Genomic DNA, 20,793 nt, shown 5'->3' with positions numbered 1-20,793 from the left:
CTGCTGCCCTCTGTGTCACCCGTGCACCCTACTCAGGTCATCTCCCTCCCTCTTACCAAAAGTACGTGAAATTCATTTTTTTCTGAAGCTGACGAGTTATCTCTGCTACGGCTCGGCAGAAACTCATATCCGGGGCTGTGAATACGACTCTCCGACCGCTCCCCCACCTCACAAGGCGATCGCTGTGAAATTCTAAGAGGCCGAAGCACAAATACGAAAGCAAGGGGCTCAGCGCCACCAGGAAAGCCGCATAAAGCAATTGCCGGCCAAGCTGCTCGCTGCTGCCCAGCCTATTCGCCTTTCAGGGTCGACACCTCCTACAATTAAAAAAGAAACCGTGGCTGTAAGAAAGAAGTGAGCACTGCCAAGCTTTGCAGTCAAGATGGTGCTTGCAGCGCCGCTGGGGACAGCATCCGCCGTCTTGAAATGGACTCCCCCTCACCAAGTGCTCAGGACGCATCTTTCGCCCGTCAAAAAAGATCGTAAAAATGACGCAGCAAAACTTAATTTTCAAGGGTTGTTTGTTTCCTCCTTCAAACGACTCAGGGCGCTAAAGTCGCTGCAAAATGCTTTCAAAATTATTTTTTTTAAAGCTAAGGAAATACATATAAAAAAAAATGTTTAATATTTCCAAAGGGGGGGTGCAGAGCACAACACGGTACGCGCCCCCACGCCTGAGAGGCACAAACCCGCCGATGCTGAAATGCTGCACAGAAATCTAACCAGAGGCTAAAACGTGTTTCCAACGAGACTGCTGCAACACTCAGGAGCTGCGGTGGCGGATCGTGAACCACAAGATGGCTCTGCAGCCCACGGACGTGGAAGCCTTTCAGCTCCTCTCTCCAGACCTGTCCATCCACAGATCCGAATCCCCTTGCCTCCTCTCTTTGCTTCTTAAAATAAAATCTGTAGGTTCAGTTTTACACAATTGCTCCCTTTTTCTGCTGTTCTGACTTTTCATTCATTCATTCATTCTTTCCTGTGGAGGTAACTATTACTTTTTGTAAAAGCTCTCCTCGTCTCTCCCCTCCTGTCCTATTCTCCCTTGTCTTTCCCCACTCCTGTCTGGCTCCTCTCCTGTCCTATTCTCCCTCATCTATCCCCCTCCCGTCCCTCTGTCCACTCCTGTCATCCCTCTTCCCCCTTGGCACACTTCCCTCCTTTGCCTCTTCATTCTGCCCCCTTTCCTATTGCTTGCTCCCTCTTTTCCCACCAGAGCTGCCCCGCAGACCCAGTTCCAAAAGGAGACCTTTGTCCAGTTCTGGTTTTCAAACACATCCCAGTGCATTGTGGGATCTGAGGTCCTCCTTCCATTTGAAATGAGAATCACAGGGGTGTGGGGGGAGGCTATGGGTAAAAGCTGGTGTCAGAAAGTCAGGACAGACCTGAAGTCTCCCTCCAGAAAGAGGATCCCTTGGAAGCTCTGACCCCCCTCTCCACCCCTCCCATTGTCTTCTTCCCTCCTCACTTCCCCACGTCCAAGGCTGCAGCCAAACAGAACCAGCCATGAGCGCAAGAGTCTGCTCCTCTGATCACAGGGTGGAGGAAGGAAGAGCACCGCCTGCTGGTGGGAGGAGTGTACTACGCTGAAACACAGCCTTGATAGATCCCAGCAGGAGAGGGAAAGAGTTGCCTAGCAAACACAGCAAAGCCAGTCATAAGGTTTTCCATTTGCACGCTTACTATTTTCACAAAAGGTTTAGTCAGACAAAAATCAAACAAAAAAAAAAAACCTGTCGTATTCTTGTGCTGTTCTGCAGGCAAAGCGATCCAGCAGCGTCACGACTTCTAAGGCCAGCGAGCACCTTTCTCACGTGAAGGACCCACGGCCATGCTCCCGGGGCAACCTTGGTGAGCTCAGCCATCTGTCGCCTCCCAGGCCACTGCTGAATGTCACTTCAGGATACTGACGGCTGGGGAGGGGCCCTCCTGCTTTGATAAAACATTTTGCTGTCTAATTAGACCTAGAAATTGCATCTCCAGAGCCTGTATTAATTTGATTAATCCTTTTAATTCTGACCCTTTTTAATTGCCGCAGCAATCACTCGCCTGGCACGCTCATAAAATTGCCTACTCCTCGGCTTCAAACAGTGAGGACAACCTGACGAGTTAATCTCACCTCCGACACTGATTAATCTCTTCTGCGTCTCATCATCCTTCTCTACCTTATGAGCCTTTCAATGCAACCATGTTAAGCTTGCCTTTGTTTTTTTTTCCCCCCCAACAAAAAGAGAACCATGTCCCCGCAGCACGGCTCTGGCAGTATCCCGTGCCGTCAAGGGGACCCGAGGAATCGAGGGCCGCAGTTCCTCTTCACGAAAAAGACAAGACCACCCTGGGGTCATCTCCCTCGGCGACAGGCATCTCCTCTGGAGCCGCCACTTGATCCTCGCCGCCCGTATCTGGATCGACCCTCTGGGGCGCCCCCCGGCGCTTCCTTAGTGGCATCCGAATCATCCGCTGCGTCTCCCGACGCCGAGGCAAGTCCCAATACATGCTGGGTGGGCAAAGGCCGCTTCCTTTTTGGCCTGCCCAGGTTCATGTCCCTTAAGCGGATTTTCTGAAGGCCGGGCCCGGGTCCCAGGTTGCGACTCCCCGGAGAGCTGCTTAGCTGAATAGGCCTCGTTCATCAGCAGAATAAAATCTGTGGAAAAAGGCTGCGTGTGGACCCGGGAATCAGATCCCACCGGCTGAGTGGGCTTAGTAATAGGGTCAACAGGAAAATCCTCCCCTTCAGAGCCCGAAAACGCTGGAGATGGCCTAGAAGGGGAATCTCCCTCCCCCCCCCCCCCCCCCGCCGATGCTGCCGAAGCCGCCCGAGATTGCAAAATGACCGCTGTTCCGACGGGGAGAGAAGCCCCGACCTGCTGCGAACCCCTGATGCAACCGAGGGAGCAGGAGCGAGCACGCGTTTTCCCTCTGACACGGTGGCAGGTCTCCCCGAAGACCCTTCACTGCCCGATAGGCAGCCCATGCACAATCTGGCCCGGGTGAGCTGCAACTGCGACGACAGCTGTGAAGAATCCCCCTCAGCTACAGCCGCTCACTGCACTTGCTTTGCCGCTGAGTGGAAGCGCGTAAATATACCCAGCCGCCACAAGCAGGGAATCTCGAACCTCCTATTCTTTTCTTTAAAACAACTTTACCACCAGCAACCAACGTAAGCATACTTCCCTGGTTTAGGCTGGAACACAGAGCTGCAGCAAGTGGGAACAGGCCGCTTCCAAGCTGCGTCAGAGTGCCGATCTGGACCACCAGATTTGCACCCTATGGAACTAAGGACCGAGCATACTAACGGGTCACCAACTCCCCAGCTTGACTGTCTCAGACCAGGGGGAGGTGATGATCCCATCAGGACCTAGAAACCCCCCCCCCCCCCCCCTCAGATTTTCATTCCGGCTCTCGCTCTCTTTTTTTTTTTTTTCAACTCCAGAACTGCAGGTTTTGCAACACGTACCATCCGCTGGAGACAGAGAAATACCGAGGGACTGCAGGCGGCACTCAGGATTATGTAGCAGTGTCAGTAAAACTTTGTCTCCATCTGCTGGCTGGGATGCAAAACGCAGGAGTCTGGACTGATCTGGGTACGTACAGGGAAAGTATAGTCTCTCTCCCATCTATGTACCCCCACCCCAGCTCCCTGATTATCTTCCACGCTGAAGGGGAGCGTGTACAGTTCAAGCAACCTCCTAGACAGGGTGGGTCCCCAAATTTTATATGAGAAGGGCCACACAGAACATTTCAAATCGCTGAGAATTTTTCTCACCCCCACCCCGCTCAGCTAAATCTTCAAAAGGGGATCCCGAGACTCTTTATTTTTCAACTGACAGCTTCGTCTCTCCCACAGCAGCTTGGAGATATCTGAATTGAGTGAACGCTGGATGGGAAGTCTCTCTGGGTAACTTCAGGGACCTTTGTCCCCTTAACTACCCCACCGGGCTGGGCACCGACGCTTGGCTCCGCCTCAGGGCAGCTGCCGAACCTTCTTAAGACAAGATGCCTCAGTTTTGACTCCAGAGACGTCAGATGCCCTCTGTCAGAAAAACAAAGTATTCAGAGCGAGTTCTATATCCTCCAACCTGCTAAATAAGGAAAGAAGGACTGCACGGAAGAGAGAGAAAGTTGTATCCATCCGGAACTAATCCAGCCTGCTTTTCTGCGTCCATGCACGTGTGTGTGGCCGGTCAGAAACTTCATATCCCCCCAAATTCTGTGTCAATAGGACACCAAGCAGAAAAGTTACTAGAAAACAGAAAGGTTAAAGGGTCGGGGACAGCTTGGTGAGTGTGTGTGTGTGTGGGGGGGGGCTAACAGCAACCCCCTCCCTCCTACCAGTGGTCTCAGATTTTCCTTCCGGCTCCCGATTCATCCCCGCGTCAGCTCCCCAAATCTCCGTGGCACCCGCGTCACCAGTTCCACTCGCCGGCCTCCCTTATCTCAGCGAGGGAAGCGGGTAAGAGGGCGCTTTTTAGAGAACCCCAGCCGCCTAGGCCGCAGGGCTCCCAGCGACCTTGTCCATCGCCGCCGGGGCCTGCGGATAAAGCGCCGTCAGGGCCCCCGCCTTGCCTGGAACACTGCTCGGCTCTTCCCCCCCCCCCCCCCGTGCAACGGCTCTCGCTCCCGACTTCCTGCCCCGCTGGGCCTCCTCCGGACGGGCGGAGCACACACGAGGGGGAAGGAGACAAAGTTAAGGGGCGGGGGCCATTAGAGGTGGTAGCTCACTAGCATCCCCTTCCGACACCCCCATATTTGATGCCTGAACTGGTGTCTGTTTTGGGGCGCTACTTATCCTAGATTTAAACATGTGGACGGTAATCTTCAATGGGAGTTCCTTAGCTAAAAAACGTTTTTCTCCACTGTGTGGCGCTTTCAGCTGCGCCCAGATGTGTTTAGCTGGGGGAGGAAAAGTCTGGGCATGAATTTTATTTCCAGATCTATGCGATGACTTTTTACCTCCCCCCCACACCCACAAAAAAAAAAGAGCTACACAAGAGCACACGGACTTTGCCATTTTTTTTTTTTTTTTTTATCGGTAAAGTTCACGCGCGAGCCTTCGCTTGAGAATTGCCTTGAAGCTGGTGGTTAAAACCCACGCCCGGTGTGCGTCCCAATGTGCAGTCTGGACATCGCCCCTCCCCCCTCCCAGCCGAAGAGCCGGATAAACAGCAGCCCAGGAACAGCCCAAAACGGATTTCAAAAGAAACAGAAGCAAAGGCAGCAGATGAGCAGCTCTCCCCACCCCCCCCCAGTAAAACGGCTCTCTCCTTCCAGGCTCAGAATAACTACCTCAACCCCCCGGCCCCCTTTCACCTCACAGGGAAATAAACCAGCCTGGCAGTCCCTGGCACTCACTCAAGTCGCTTTTCCTGGCGATGGTGGTACTGCAGTACGGGCACTGGAGTTTCGGCACGTTCTGGGTGTGCTTCTGCAGGATGTGCGTTTTCATGGTGCCGCTCTGGGTGAACCTGGCCAGGCACACGTAACACTCGTACGGCTTTTCACCTTCAGAAAGCAAAACACGCTGCTGAAGGAATTGTCATCGTGTCTGCTTCGGCCCTTTCTACGTTCCCCCCCCCCCCCCCCCCCTCCGGTGGATTCTGGATTAAAAGCGAAGCCTCCGTTCAGAACCAGGATACCAAGCACCCAGCAGGGCACGGGCTCTTTGGGTTGACTCGGATAAAAGCTGCAAAGCGCCTCTGCATTACTGCAAGACCATTCATTTTAAATATATAATTCTGGAATATAATCTCGCCCCACGGGGTTATCTCTAAGGGAAACAGAGATCGTGTGGCGTCGGTATCGGATTTCATCTTTTGCTGCCCTGCTCAGCGTCAATATGGTTGCCGGGTATTTCACCAGCACCCTTCCATGGATGTTCTAGGCCCAACCGACCTCTCTTTTCTTCCAGAACTACGATTTCATCTCCCACCCCCAGACCTCTGAATCAATTCAACACTCACCCCCCTCCATTACCTCTAGCCAATCTTATATAATCCTTTCCCCTCCCACCCACCTCAGGGCTCTCTCTCCGGCTTCAGTGATGCGGTTATCAAAGGGGGGGGGGGGGGTAAGGGGGAGGAGCAGGGTCCAGACTGGAAGTTGCAGAGATTGGAGATCCATGAGGTAGTAGGGGAGCAGAGACAGAACTGGGGGGGGGGGGGGGCCATGGACGGGGGAGTGGACGGGAACTCTGCAGCGCCCAGAACCTATTGCCCTAGTGGCTCGGCTCGTGTCTGGCTCGCGCCCCGCGCTTACGTACCTGAATGGGTCCTCATGTGTCTCTTCAGCTTGTAGGTGTCTCTGCTGGCATAGCTGCAGAAGCAGCAGAGGTAGGGCCGCTCTCCAGTGTGCGAGCGGATGTGGCGCTTCATTTTACTGGTCTGGTTCATGTTGGAAAAAAAAAAATCAAAACACCACAAATCACAAGTGTTACCTTCCAAACGACAACCCCAAAAACCTGTCTTTGCCCGGCCCCACACAGGATGGATGAGCCCAGAATGCTGAGAAACCAGAGCTGGCTCACCGCTCCCACAGGACCTGGAGCCCAGCAGCGCAAATTTAACACAACTCGAGATCAAGGCTTCCCAGATCTGTCCTGGTGATCCCCACTGTCTGTCGGGTTTTCAAGGTATCCACAATGAATACGCATGAGATCAACCTGCATCACGTTCAAGTCTTTTATATGCTGTTAAGTTCCAGGCCATTACGACGCTTATGTCCAGGGATACAAGAACACTTAGATTTTGTAGAAAGCATAATTTTTTTATTGATCAATGTAAGTATTCTTGGGAGATGCTGATGCCATTTCTCTGACAAACAGACCACCAGCATCTCATTGTATACACGAATTGACCCTTCTTTTATACAATATAGTACTAGGTTAGAAAATTCTAGAAGTGCGTGACTACCCAGAGAATAATTTACATAGGTTGTCATGTCAACGGCATGATAAGATTATCCCTAAACTACCCTGAGTATTTCTCCAAGGTGGGGCCCAGTTACCATCGCTCTTTAGATAGTCCTTTGTTCTGTTAGAATCTTGCTGGTCAGGGCAATTAACACATCTGAGGCTGTGTTTACAAATGCCCCTGAAAATAGTGCCTCTTATTGTAACAGTATAGTCTGAAGTTTCCAACCGTTGCCTCCTCCTTTTGTGACCCTATAATTAGGCATCACAAGTGGCGCCAGATTCAACTGCTGTCCAGGTGCCCCTGGAATTCCTGCAGGTCAGGCCCAGCAGGTCACTTGGAGTTCACATAGGCTAAGATAGCCGAGGATTCTGGGTCAGTTGCCTTCTCCATATTGGTTTCCAGCTCAGGCACACATATCAATGCAAATTGATCTCATGCATATTCATTATGGATACCTTGAAAACCTGATAGGCAGTGGGGTCCCCAGGACAGGTTTGGGAAGTCCCTTGTCTATTTGATGGATTTTCTCTGACCTCAAGATCCTTGACCCAGCCTGGTGTTCAAGATAACCAAAGTACGCAAATTGGCACAGAGCTACACCGAATGCATGGAAATACAGCTCATGAATATCAACCAGATGAAAACCCCCAAAGACTGAGTTTGGGAAAACCTGGTTCAAAATCCTCATCCTGGAATTCCAGAGCACGCTGGCCTATACAGCTGGTTTATCATGACGTCTCTCCTGTTACCTGTGCCCGAGACTCATTAACCCGAGTCATTCAAAGACACACAGACGTTCAGTTTGCAAACATTAAGGGCTCAATTTCCAAAAAAAATTAGGAACCTAAATTTAGGGGATTTTCATCTGCCTTTAGGAGCCCAAGATTTCAGCTGCAAATATTTTTGTAAATTTAGGCACAGTGGTGTTGTCGTGCGCCATGCACGAACACGTCACTCCTGTGTTATGGCAGCTTCACTGGCTTCCCTTTACAGCAGCAATGGATACAGTCCAGATCTTCACGTAAACACCTGCTTGATGTGCCATCTTTGAGAGATTATCGTCCACAAGTCACCAGGAAGAGACCATTTTCAATAACTGGCCCAGTTCTTTGGAAGGCGTTGCCCTTCGAATTGTGAGCAATGGTGGATTACAAAAGGCCTGTGCATTTTCATACGAGTTTTGTCTGCCCGTTCATGTCATGTTGCGTATTTTATTGCTCTTGTTGTTTTGAAGGAGGTTCTCTTTATAAGCGGTTATAAATGACTGAAGCTAAATAAACCGAGGCCTGCACTTCATTACTCAACGCTGAGCACTTCAAAAATCAACGCCGAGCACCTAAATCCGACAATTTAGTTTCCCCACTTTTTGGAAACCCAAGTTTCGGTGCTCAGTCAGGCACTTCAACTCTTTGAAAAGTAACCCCAAAGGGATAGGCCAGCTACAACCGTAAAGGCGCAGACATCCATTCAGCTGAGACCACGTTGGGGGAATATTATTCTGTGACAAGTCAGTCAGGTGTTTAGTTTTCTAGAGGAAAGCAGAAGCTAATAGTACAAAGTGATTTGAACAGTGTCAGGCACTGATATTTTTCATTAAGCAGCAGCAGGATTCTACTTGTTTTTGTCCTTTTGCCTTATAAAAGCAAGTTTGCTTACCGTAAATGGTGTTTTCTGTAGATAGCAGGATGAATTAGCCATGCTTTCTGGGTGACGTCCTCTGGCGGCACGGGACAGAGCCTTCTCTTAGTGTACAGAGCTCTACTCTGCGCTCATGCGCGGTGGTTTCCCGCACAAATCCATCTTCTCTTCAGATGATATTCAAGTTGTTAAGCGAAGCAATTTTTTGTAGAGGCAGTCCAGGGAGGAGGGTGGGCTCGCATGGCTAATTCATCCTATCTACAGAAAACACTGCTTACAGTAAGCAAATTTGCTTTTATCCCATCGATAAGCAGAGCTGAATCAGCCATGCTTTCTGGCGGTCCCTAGCCCTGGATTGCTAATGTATGCAGGAAACCACGGTTCACCTGGTTGCTCCAGAGATGCAAATGTGGTACGATGTCAGTTCGCATCTGATGTGCGTGCAACCCGCCCAGTGCATGGACTGCCTCGACCTCCAACTGTATTATGCAATACTGCTGCACCCAGAACCCTGTCTGAGGCTGCTTGCTGGTCAAGGTAGCAATGAAATGTAAAGATATGTATAGACGACCAGGTAGCTGATTTGCAGATATCCAGAAGTGGTACATTGAAGAGGTGCGTCACAGATATCGCTGCGGCTTTCACTTGATGTGTTTTGAATGAGTCCGTAAGTTATGGAGAAAGGGAAGAGTAGCAAAACTGAATACGTTGAGTTATCCAATTTGTTCTTTTTGCCACCAGGAGAATTGGTGCATTAGGGTTAAATGAGGCACATAGCTGAGAAGTTCATTTAGTTGCGTGCGTTTTTCTTTTGTAGTAAGCCAACACTCTTTTATAGTCCAATGTATGTAGTCATTTTTCCCTTTCGTTAGTATGAGGTTTGGGAAAGATGAAAAGGTGATACAACCTTTGGTAACAAGGATGGGTGCGTTCGTAAGGTGACTTTGTCATGGTAAAACTGCAAGTAAGGAGGGTAATGAACTAATGCTTGTAGTTCACTGACTTGTCTTGCTGAAGTCACTGCAACCAGGAACATCACTTTCCATGTAAGGCACTTCATAGCCACTGTGCCCATGGGTTCAAACGGGGGAAGCATGAGCCTTTCAAGAACGACATTTAAGTCCCACAGAATGGGGTGGATTGGTGACTGGAGGATGGACATGAATGAGCCTCCTCATGAATTTAGAGATCAACGGATGAGTTGCAATAGCGAGCCCCTCCTGCAGTGTGGTATGTTGCTATCATGCTCAAATGAACGCTGTTGGAAGAAGTTGCCAGTCCCAACATGAATAACATATGCGCCCCCACGCTTCAATAGCGACTCCAGACTCTGCAGAGGGTTCATTATCCAATGTTATATACAATTCGCTCTGCAACCTTCCGTCTTCCAGCACGAGTTGACAAGTCACTTTCATCCTATCCCACCTTGAAGGGAAGGCGCTGGCCTGGGCATCTCCCCTGTGGGAACGCTCGGACTCCTTGCTGAAAGAACTGGCTCAGTTTGTGGCTGTATTCAGATGGACCTTCAATGATCCCGGGCGACATGCCGTGGCAAGCACCAGCTTACTATACCTCCGTCAAGGACAAAGAAGTCTTTTTGATTATACCATTGAGTTTCGGACTTTGGCTACTGAGCTCGCTTGGCAGGAAGATTGCCTCTGAGCTATCTACCTGGATGGACTCTCCCCGCAGCTGAAAGATGAGCTGGCTACGCGGGACTCCCTTCCTCTTTGGAGGACCTTATAGACTTGGCAGGCCGAATCGATCATCGTCTTCAAGAGCGTCACCAGGAGAGTCAGATGCCCAAGAAGCCTTCGCAGGTTCGTTCCCGTTCACCACCTATTACCAACCCTGCTTTCGGCAGTGATACTAGAGTGGTCAAGACGGAAGAGCCTATGCAGTTGGGTCATAGGCAGCTGACACTGGAAGAGCGCCTCCGGCGGAGACAAACCGGTCTGTGTCTGTATTGCGGAGCACCTGGCCACCATCTACAGATTTGTCCTATTAGTCCGGGAAACTCCTTGGCCCGAGTTCAGGGTCCTGAACTCGGGTGCAACTTCTCCGGCCCCTCAGTTATCTGTACCAGTTACTGTGATCTGGGATTCCCAGTCCTTTCTGGTTCTTGCTCTGGTGGATTCCGGAGCAGGAGGTAATTTTATTCTCAAGGATCTTGTTCAGCTTTTGGGCATAAAGACCCGCTCGCTTGATACATCGCTATGCATTGTTTCTATCTACGAAGAGCCGCTACCCGGCCAAATTTCCTTGACTACAGAACCTGTCCAGTTATGCATTGGGGCCTTACATACTGAGGAACTCGATGCCCTATCACGATCCTTCGAGCCCGAAGACACTCCAGAAGAACCAACTCATATAATCGATCCAGCCTGTATTTTTTATCTGCCATTCATCCAGTTCCTGCTGGAAAGATGGTCGTGCCCCGACGACTTCGAGAAAGAGTTCTCCGCTGGGCGCATGATTCCAAATTTACTGGTCACCCAGGACGAGCACGAACCATGGCACTACTCCAGAGGTTCTTCTGGTGGCCTACCATGGTCTCCAACGCGAAAGTGTACGTCGAATCCTGTAACGTATGTGCACAGCAAAAACCCACGGTCGGGCGACCTTGGGGTCTTTTACAACCACTTCCAGCACCCGAAGAACTATGGACTCACTTGCCTACGGATTTCATCGTGGATCTGCCGTCTTCAAAGGGTCACACCGTAATATGGGTCACCATAGACCGATTTTCAAAAATGGCCTATTTCGTATCTCTACCGGGCCTACCATCTGCTCCAGAGCTAGCACGATTATTCTTCCACCATATCTTCAGACTGCACGGCTTACCCATGGACATTGTTTCAGATCGAGGTCCTCAATTTGTTGCCAGGTACTGGTGCTCCCTCTGCTGAAAATTTGGTATTAACATCAGCCTTACGACCGCCTATCATCCCCAAGCTAACGGGCAAGCTGAGCGGATGAATCGCTCCTTGAAGTCCTTCCTGTGTGTTTACATCAATGACCGACAAGATAATTGGTCAGACCTCTTATACTGGGCAGAGTTTTCTCACAACTCTCACATCACCACTGCTACTGGAACATCTCCATTTTCAGTTGTCTGTGGGAAACAACCATAACCACCACTACCCACCACCATACCTCTATCAGTGGCATCCCCTGCGGCACAGGCTACTGCGGATGCCCTTAAATCGTTATGGGAGCAGACAAATCTCTGCTTGCGTCAGGCCGCCTCCCAGGCCAAGAGAACTGCTGACAATCGACGTCACTCGGCTCCTGAATTCCTCCCTGGCGAGAAAGTCTGGTTAAGTACTCAATATATCCGACTTCGAATTCCGTCTCAGAGATTCGCTCCTAGATACATCGGTCCCTTTGCTGTTACCCGACGCATCGGACCAGTTACATACCAGCTTCAGCTGCCTCCTATGCTGGGAATACATAATACATTCTATGTATCGCTCTTAAAACCTGTGATCTTATCTTGGCCTGCCCAGAAAGCCCCTGAGCACCCTCCTTTGGTGGCAGAAACAGATACGACGTACAAGATCCACGAAGTCCTACACGTCCGCCATAGGGGCCGCCGGTGGGAATACCTCCTTTCCTGGGAGGGATACGGACCCGAAGAGAATTCGTGGGAACCAGCTCAAAACATCCTGGACAAGAATCTCCTTTTGAATTACCATCGTGCCCATCCGGGCAAACCCCGACCTCCAAGAGGGGGGCGTAAAGGGGGGTACTGTTACATGCACCACCCGCAGCACGGCCCTCTCACCTTCTTACACGGACTCCAGCTCCTGGTTCCTCTTCACTGGCGGTGGTGGGCCGCCAGCTCCGACCTCGGGTCGCCTCCGGTGCCTCCGGCTCTGCCATGGTCCCCAGTGTTGCCAACCAAGATGCCCTTGCTTACCGGGTCTTTCCGTGTGGCCCGTGGAGAGACATCGCCATCGGCGTCGTGCCCCTCCCTAGGCTTGCGCAGGCGCATCGCTAATCCTTTTAAAGGGCTCGCGGCAGGAACCTGGCCGCAGCTCCGGATGTTGACGTCAGACTCTTCAGGCCTCACTCCATAGCATTGCCTTTGCAACAGGTCTCCTCGTACTCATTGCTGATAGAGAATCCTCTCTACTTCGTGTTCCTGATTCCTGTCTTCCTCGTTCCTACCCTGTCTATGTGTTGGACTGACTCTCTGGATTTCGACTCTGCTTTGTTTGACTACTCTTCAGCCTATCTCCAGCCCCGGACCTCTGCTACACTTGACTACGCCTACCTTCTCCATGCCCTGACCATTGCCTTGATTGATTACACCTGCCTTCTCCGTGTCCTGGTCATTCCCTTGATTGACTACGCTACAGACTTCTCCTTCTCCAAAATTCTGCATTGCTTGCCATGACCTCCGCTTGCCGCCGGTCCTGATCCCAGCCTGTCAGTGATGCCTCCTCTTGCCTATCCCCTGGCTCCAGCCTTTCTTTGTTTGAGTGCCTCCAGTTACTTTCCGTTCCATTGGTGCCTGAGTTCCTGTACTGAATCCAGTCCAGGGAAGGACTACGCCACCTATCGACTGCTGTCTCTGGGCTGAACAACCTCTCTTCACAAACCAACTCGAGGCCCATCTAAGTCCTGCTGGCCCCGGCACCCAAAGGCTCAACCCGCGGGAAATGAGGGCTGGTATAGGTGAAGCTCCAGCAGCCTCTATCTTCAGCCAACTCTATCTGCCGACGGTGGGGACTTGTAGGTCCCTACCTATGGGTTGTGTCAACCCCACCTCAGCCCAAGGGTCAACTTCTGACGCAACATGAGTTGGGTGGAGGTTCGATGTTTCATAATTTATGATGAAGTCTAGATTTTCTAGACAGATAATTGTGTCTGTTAGATGCAGTTGCAGTGTTTCTGAATTCGGAGACACTATCAGCCAGTCGTCCAGATAGGGAAAAATCCTTATTCCCCTTTTTAGGAGATGGGCCACACAACAGGAAGGCATTTGGTGAAAACTTGCGGGGCAGATGAAAGGCCAAATGGGAGAACTTGTATTGGTAATGCTTGGAATTGTCCTGGAAGCATAGACAATACCAATAGGACTGGAGAATCGGGCTGTGGTAATATGCATCCTTGAGATTCAGTAGGCACATCCAATTGTTGGGTTGGAGGAATGGTAAAATTGATTTGAGGGAGGTCATTTTGAACTTCTCCCTCCAAAGAAACTTGTTGAGAGAACGAAGGTCCAGGATTGGACGCAGACTCCCTGATTTTTTCAGGATGAGGAAGGTTTGAGTGTAGAATCCCTTGTGGCGCTGTGAGTGGGGTAGATCATGTATAGCCTCCTGATGAAGCAACCACTCCACTTCCTACTGTAACAGCGTAGTTTATGATTGGTCTCGAAATGGAACTACAGTGCACGAGACATATGGAATTCATTTGAAATTCAACTTGAAGCCATCATGAACGATGCTCAAAATCCAACGATCGGATGTGATGGCCTCCCAGGAGTGGTAGAACTGAGATACCCTGCCCCCCTACTTTGAGTGGTACCTGTGGCGCAGGCCCCTTCAAAAATTCAGCTATGGTTTTTGAGGTGGGCCCTGTTTTGTTTCTGAGGTCACTGGCCTCAGAAATTGGACCCTGCTGTCTGGGTGGCTGGTAAATTTGGAAGGGATGTGACCTGAAGAAGGAATATTGTCGGTAGGGGTGTCTTGGATAACAGGGCTTGTTATATTGCCATAATAGCGCCTTGAGGAGCCCTGCTGCTCTGGTGTAGAAGTGAGGGATCCTTAATTTGTCCCCAAACAGGTTGTCCGCTTACATGGACATCTTCCTTAATGGCACTCGCACAAAGCCAGGCTATTCTTCTACCCATTATCGAAGCTGCGGATGTGCGAGCAGATGTTTTGAAGGCCACGTATATGGTTCATAATAAGTGCCGCAGACCTTCCTCCAAGTCTGCCAAGAGTTGGGGGGGCAGGGGGGTTTGATCACCTGTGCCTTCTGAGATAAATAGCTTTAAGGCTTGCATGCATTCTTATAAATAATGCGTGATATAAAATTGATACTGCTGAATTACTGCATTCAACATCGCCCCTTGGAAAACCTTTCTGCCGAACTCGTCAAGGATCTTATTATCCTTTTCAGGAGGTGTATTGGACTGGAGACTAGATTTCTTGGCCTTACACATTGCCGATTCCACCACTACTGAAGTATGGGGGAGTTGCACTATTCCAGTGTGATTAGATTTGCACGTCCATCTTTCGGGAAACAGTTTGCCCTGTGAACAGGGACTCCTAGATCTTATCCATGACCGCATCTAATACCAGATGGGATGGCAATGCCGTCGGCTCCACAGGGAAATCAAGGATTTTATGAATTCTCAATGTTTTTGAACACGGATCAGGAAGCTTCTTGGCTTCTATTTTCAAGGCCGACCCCACCTTGTCTATAAATTTGGAATAGGTCAAATCTTCAAGAGGTGATTACGGCTCCGGAGGACCCTCGGGGGCATCGGATGGAATATCAGAAGAGCTTCCTGAAGAAGTTGGTAGAGAAACATCATCGACATGTTTCTATGTTATCTGGCTCTGGGGAAGGACTTGGTTCTCAGCCTGTGTTCTCAAGCAGAGGGTTATTGGGTTCTTGCTCCGGGGATGAACAAGGATTCAGGGGTGAGAGTTCCTCCTCCGCTGGTGGACTAGGGTGCCGAGGATAGCTCTGCTGGGTGTTGCATGAGTAGAAGGATGCTTTGAGTATGTGCGATATTTGGGAAATGGCCTGTGAGGCTACCAGCATGTCTAGGTACTTCTCACTCTGCAAAGTGGAAGCTGGCTCAGCATGTGACTGTGTCTTGGAGGCAAATCTCATGTGCTTTACACGAGGCATAGGCCAGAGCCGCCTGCTGTATGCAGGAGTCAGATCCTCTTTGGTGCTCAACCGGTGGCAAGCTCCTGGGGGCTACACTGTGCCTCTTAGCAACTGGTTCCTGCACCAGAGGAGATTGTCTCTTCCTATGAGACAGTGCTGACAGATCAGAATAAATTCTGAGGGAAGATGCTAACAATTTCTCTCAGAGAATCTCTGATCAAGAAGAGGTGAACCCCCATGAACTTCTCGGGCATAAACACTATCTGAGGATCTGTGTAAGGTTTGGAAGACTGAGTTTCCCTCAGCAGTAATGGTGGAGACTTGTCTGTCATTTTCCTCATGCTATGAGTCATCTGTGTCAACCAACTGGAGGGTTGAGTTGGCTTCAACTGCTTTGGTCTTGACTCGAGCATCAACTTCAAATTGTGCAATTTCAACTCATGTGTCAGTCTCGGCTCATGCATTGGCAACAATGTTTTTTTGTTGCCTTCCATGCTTTCTTCATGGGTCATTCAGATGGAGGCATACCATGAGTCCTGTGTGACGCCACCAACTCTCCTTTATGTTCAGTGTGCGTCGAGGCCACGGGCCAGACTTAGATGGCGCTTCAGGCTGCCCCTCCCTTTGCACTGCCTCTGGCTGTCTGGAAGTTGTTCTCAATTGGCCGTGCCTGATCGAGGTGTCAATGGGTCCCACTGATGCGGCTCTTTTCCTGTGGGGGGCCCTGTGCATCTTGCGCCCAAGCGATGATTGGGCTGAACCCAGGACTCTGGGAATGGGGGCATAAGAGCCCAACGACGCCTCACCTTGCCGGAGTCTCTCAATTTTGGCTGCCCTCTGCCTCCTGCTCTTGGGGACATCTGTCTACAGTCCCAGCAAGACTCCTGCTGGTGATCCAGGCCAAGGCAGAAATAGCAGTAATGTCCATCTGTTAAGGACATGATCTTACTGCATTGGCAGTGCTTGAACCCTGGTGTTTTTTGATGCCATTTTAGCACTTAAAAGTGCTGTTTTGGGGGGTCACTGTAAGTGACAAGAAGTGAGAAAATAGACTGCGCTACCATGCGTGGAAAGAGAAAAACTGAAAAGAAGATGGATTCACGCAGGAAACCACCATGCATGAGCGCAGAGCAAAGCTCTGTACACTAAGAGAAAGCTCCACCCCATGCTGCCAGAAGACGTCACCCAGAAAGAATGGCTAATTCAGCCTGCTTATCGACAGGAAAATGTTTTAAAGTGATTTATTTGGTTTTATTATGCTGTTTTATTGTTTTAATGAGTTTTATTGTATATGATTTACGGTAGCTTATTTATTTATTGTTATACGGTTTCATTTTAATGAATGTAAAAGAGTAAAGCGCCTAGAAATAGTGATAGGCGGTCTATAAATTATAGAAATAAATCCCCAACTAATTTTCCCTCAAAAGCATTTAAATGGGGGTGACCCGATAGCCCTATGGCAGAGGACAGGCTGGGCTGGACCAGGTTTTATCCCACGCCGAGCGGGGTGGGGGGGGAATCCAGCTCTCCTTTTTTCTTAGATAAGGTAGAACTACAATTCCATGCATGCACAGGGAAATAAAACCGGGCGTGGCTTGGACCCCCTCCCAGCGGCCTGCGCTGTCACACTTACCTCCACGCAGGAGTAAGCACACATGGAGCATTTGAAAGGCTTCTCGTGCGTGTGCTTGTAGCGCTGGTGCCGCATCAGCTCCCCGCTGGTGACGAAGGCCATGTCGCAGTCCTTACATTTGTGAGGTCTGACCCCTGGGGGAGACAGGGGAAGTGAGGCCTGAGGTGAACGCGTCTCAAAAGAAGGGCTAGCGAGGTACACCTAAAGCAGCGGTGACAGAGGGGGGTCCCGTGGGTCACAGCACTATTACGCGGCTGCGCTGAAATCCCGCGGGATTCCCAAATAACGTCCTAAACCAGGGGTCAGCAACTTTCTTTTTACCTGGTACCAAAAATGTCAATAGTGCTGTTTACTCTGTGGCTGGTGGGATCTGCAAGGTCCTTGATTAAATCCTTAGGGGAGAGGAAAGGGCTCCAAAATTCTGTTGATTCTGGAGAATGGGGCTCCTGTTTATGAGATTCTACCGGGGGGGCTGTTGGGGGTGATAGCGGGGGTAGAAATGTGCCATTTCCACCGAGCTGCTTCAAAATGCCAGCGAACAATTGTAAAACTCCCAGGCTGACTCTGCTTGCCTCGTGCATCGTGGGATCGGCAGAGCTGGCCAGTATGGGAAATGCTCTAGGTGCCGCTGGCACTTTGCAGCAAGTGGTGTGCCAGCGGGGAGGGCTTTGCGTCCCCACCATACGGGCATGCGTGCCGGGAGCTGCCGACCTCCTGCTCTATAGAATTTCTTTCCCCTCTGAATGCGAGGGGCTCTTTCCGAGGGCTTTGCAGTTCAGCGTTGCTCACCCCTGGTATCTGGATAAACTTGTCAAATGCTGCCCTTATACTGAGCTCCCTTGCTAGCAGGCAGAAAGGAAAATTGGTTCTTACCTGCTAAATTTTCGTTCCTGTAGTACCACAGATCAGCCCCGACTCCTGGGTTTTGCCTCCCTGCCAGCAGATGGAGACAGAGAAAGTTTCACTGACACTGCTACATAACCCAGTGTGCCACCTGCAGTCCCTCAGTATTAACTTGCACCCAAGCCAAGATGACAGCAACAACCTTTCTAAACAAACTTCTAAGCAAACTCGTTCCCCTCCAATAAGCCGGAAGGTGAAGTTGCCAAAAAAGACAATGGAAAACGCATTTCTCAAATTTAATATAAGTGATCAGCAGTGAAAAACCTCCAACAACTAGCACTATATACAAAGCAACAGTACGAGCAGCGGACTCTCCCCCCCCTCCCCGCCAATAAATCAATGGGTCTCCGGACTGATCTGTGGTACCTCAGGAACGAAAATTAGCAGATAAAACCAATTTTCCTTTCCCTGTACGTACCCAGATCAGACCAGACTCCTGGGATGTATCTAAGTTCCCCTTAACTCGTCGGGTGGTACCTGGAGAGTTCCGCTTGTAGAACACTCTAACTAAAGCACATGGAAGCCGGATCCCCCACATCCAAGTAATAATTGTTGCACTGCGATGGGAGGAAGCGCTAGGGGGCGCTCCCCAGCGTGGGACGGAGAGTGTGTGCCCCTCGTCTGGGAAAGGAGTTCTGAAGAGGAGACTTGGCACTTGGAACTGAAGACAAAGACTTGGACACTGAAGAGACGAAGGCAAGAGCAAGGAGCTCCAAGGACCTGGACACAGTTCAAAGGAGTGCTCGGAGGCAGGACTCGGAGCCAGGTATCCAGAGACGGAACTCTGAGCCAGAACACTGAGGCGGGACTCAGTGCAGGAAGGTTAAAAGCCAGGAATCTCAGGAGAACTGCACAGCCATGGAGACATCAGGAGATGAAGGACGTGAAGATAAGGCAGACGGAAGACATCACAGGAACTTGGAACTGAAGATGGAAGTCCAATGGAGCAGAACACGGTGTCCAAGTGAGGACTGCTCCAAGGAGGCTAGCTCCTTGCTAAGGCAACGTTCAATGAGCTCCTGAGCCCTTAAGTAGGGCTAGACCAGGAAAGCCCAGGGAGGAGCTTACAGGCGGGATCTGGAGCGGATCTGGCCACGGGCCCTTTAAAGGAGCTAGAGAGGTGTGTGCCGGCGCCTAGGAAGCAGGAAGAGGAAGAGCAGGACCCTGGACAGCGGCGTCCCTGCCGCTAACGCTGGAGCAGGCCAGACATGGGAGGCGGAGCAAGGCGGTGTCCCTTCCGCTGCAGAGCAGGCCTCCAGGCCTGTCGGGAGACGGCATGGGCGGCGGCTCCGGGCCACGAAGAGGATGCCGAAGTCTGCGGCTCCTGCCACGGTGAAGAAGAGCAACAAATGTGGTCAGAGGGTGGCTCCAGGCCGCGGGAAAGGTCCCGGCTTCTGCGGCCTCTGGGCCGCAAAGGTAAGAGGCGGCTCTTGGCTCCAGCCATTGGCTGCATCGCAACAATAATGCCTAACGAAAGTGTGCAATGACTTCCCAGTAGCCACCCAGCAAATTTCATGCGGAGATGTCTGTTGTGACTTAGCCCAGGAAATCACCTCAGATCGCGTCATGTGCGCCACTAAACCCACCCCTGGCAGCGGGCACCCTTTAGAAATGTAAGTCAACTCGATTGCTTCCTTCAGCCACCACACAACTGTAGCCTTAGACGACTTATTTCCGTTCTTTGGACAACTCCACAATACAAAGAGGTGATGTGATCTACGGAAATTATAAGTGACCTTTAGATACCTCAATAATGCATACCACCAATCTAAGAGCCTAAGCTCCCCCGCGTAAGGCGAATAGGAATCCAAATCCATAAAAGATGGAAGCTCTAGACTGTCTAGACTGTCTAACTAAGATGGAACTTCAAGACTATCTCAGGCAGAAAAGAAGGCACCATACATAAAGATACCGCCAAATCAGGCATCTGTAGGAAGGGATCTCGCCACGACAACACCTGGAGCTCCGAAATTCTCCTGGCTGAACAAATAGCCACCAAGGAAACCACTTTAAGAGTCAAGTCTTTAACCGTAGCTCTCTTTAGTGGTTCAAACTGAGCCTCACACAATCCTCTATGGACTAGATTCAGGAGACCAGGGTTCGAGTCCCACTGTCGCTCCTTGTGACCTTGGGCAAGTCACTTTACTCTCCATTGCCTCAGGTACAAAAACTTAGATTGTAAGCCCTCTGGGGATAGAGAAATACCTACAGTACCTGAATGTAAACCGGTGTGATATCTCAATTGAGATCGAATGTCGGTATATAAAAATAATAAATAAATAAAATAAATAAATAGATTCAGATTCCAAGATGGATAAATGTTCCGCAGCTGAGGATGCAAGTTCTTAGCTCCCTGAAGGAACTGTATAACATCTGGATGTGCCCCGGAGACAACCCAATGTCACTACTTGGACTCTCAGAGAGTTAAAGGCCAGTCCTTTGACTAGAACCTTTCTGTAGAAAAGCCAAAATATGCGACAACATAGCCTGAACAGGTTAAGGCTGCACTCGGTCAACAGCAGACCAGGACTCAACGATCCTCCAATTCGTACATACATTTAGCCTGCAATAAAGTGGAAATAACTGCTTCAGAATATCCCCTCTCTCTCAGAAGCGAAGTCACGAGACAGAAGTGAGCTGCCTGACCCAAAAATATTGGGCCCTGTTGGAAAACAGTCGACCAGTGTCCGAACATAAGGGGCCCATCTATGGCCATGTTGATCAGATCTGGGAAGCATGGCTGATGTGGCCATTCTGGAGCTAACAGGATCATGTTGCCCAGATGTTTTTCTATCTGCCGTAATCTCTTGTGCACCAGAGGCCACGGGAGGGAAGACAAAAGAAGAATCC

At 50.4% G+C, this 20,793-nt stretch overlaps 1 protein-coding gene across 1 annotated transcript in view; it reads right to left on the bottom strand.

Annotated features, from left to right (window-relative positions):
* Window positions 1–20,793, bottom strand: part of CTCFL (CCCTC-binding factor like) — a 68,139-nt gene that overhangs the window by 23,137 nt on the left and 24,209 nt on the right. The window contains 3 exon segments of the mRNA XM_029613763.1: window positions 5,353–5,502; window positions 6,260–6,380; window positions 17,041–17,174. Of these exon segments, the coding sequence (XP_029469623.1) occupies window positions 5,353–5,502; window positions 6,260–6,380; window positions 17,041–17,174 (405 nt within the window).

Source organism: Rhinatrema bivittatum, chromosome 8 (genome assembly GCF_901001135.1).
Source record: "Rhinatrema bivittatum chromosome 8, aRhiBiv1.1, whole genome shotgun sequence".
Lineage (NCBI taxonomy): Eukaryota > Metazoa > Chordata > Amphibia > Gymnophiona > Rhinatrematidae > Rhinatrema > Rhinatrema bivittatum.
The sequence above is the reverse complement of the archived record's forward strand: the minus strand, read 5'-3'. Positions and strand labels throughout refer to the sequence as shown.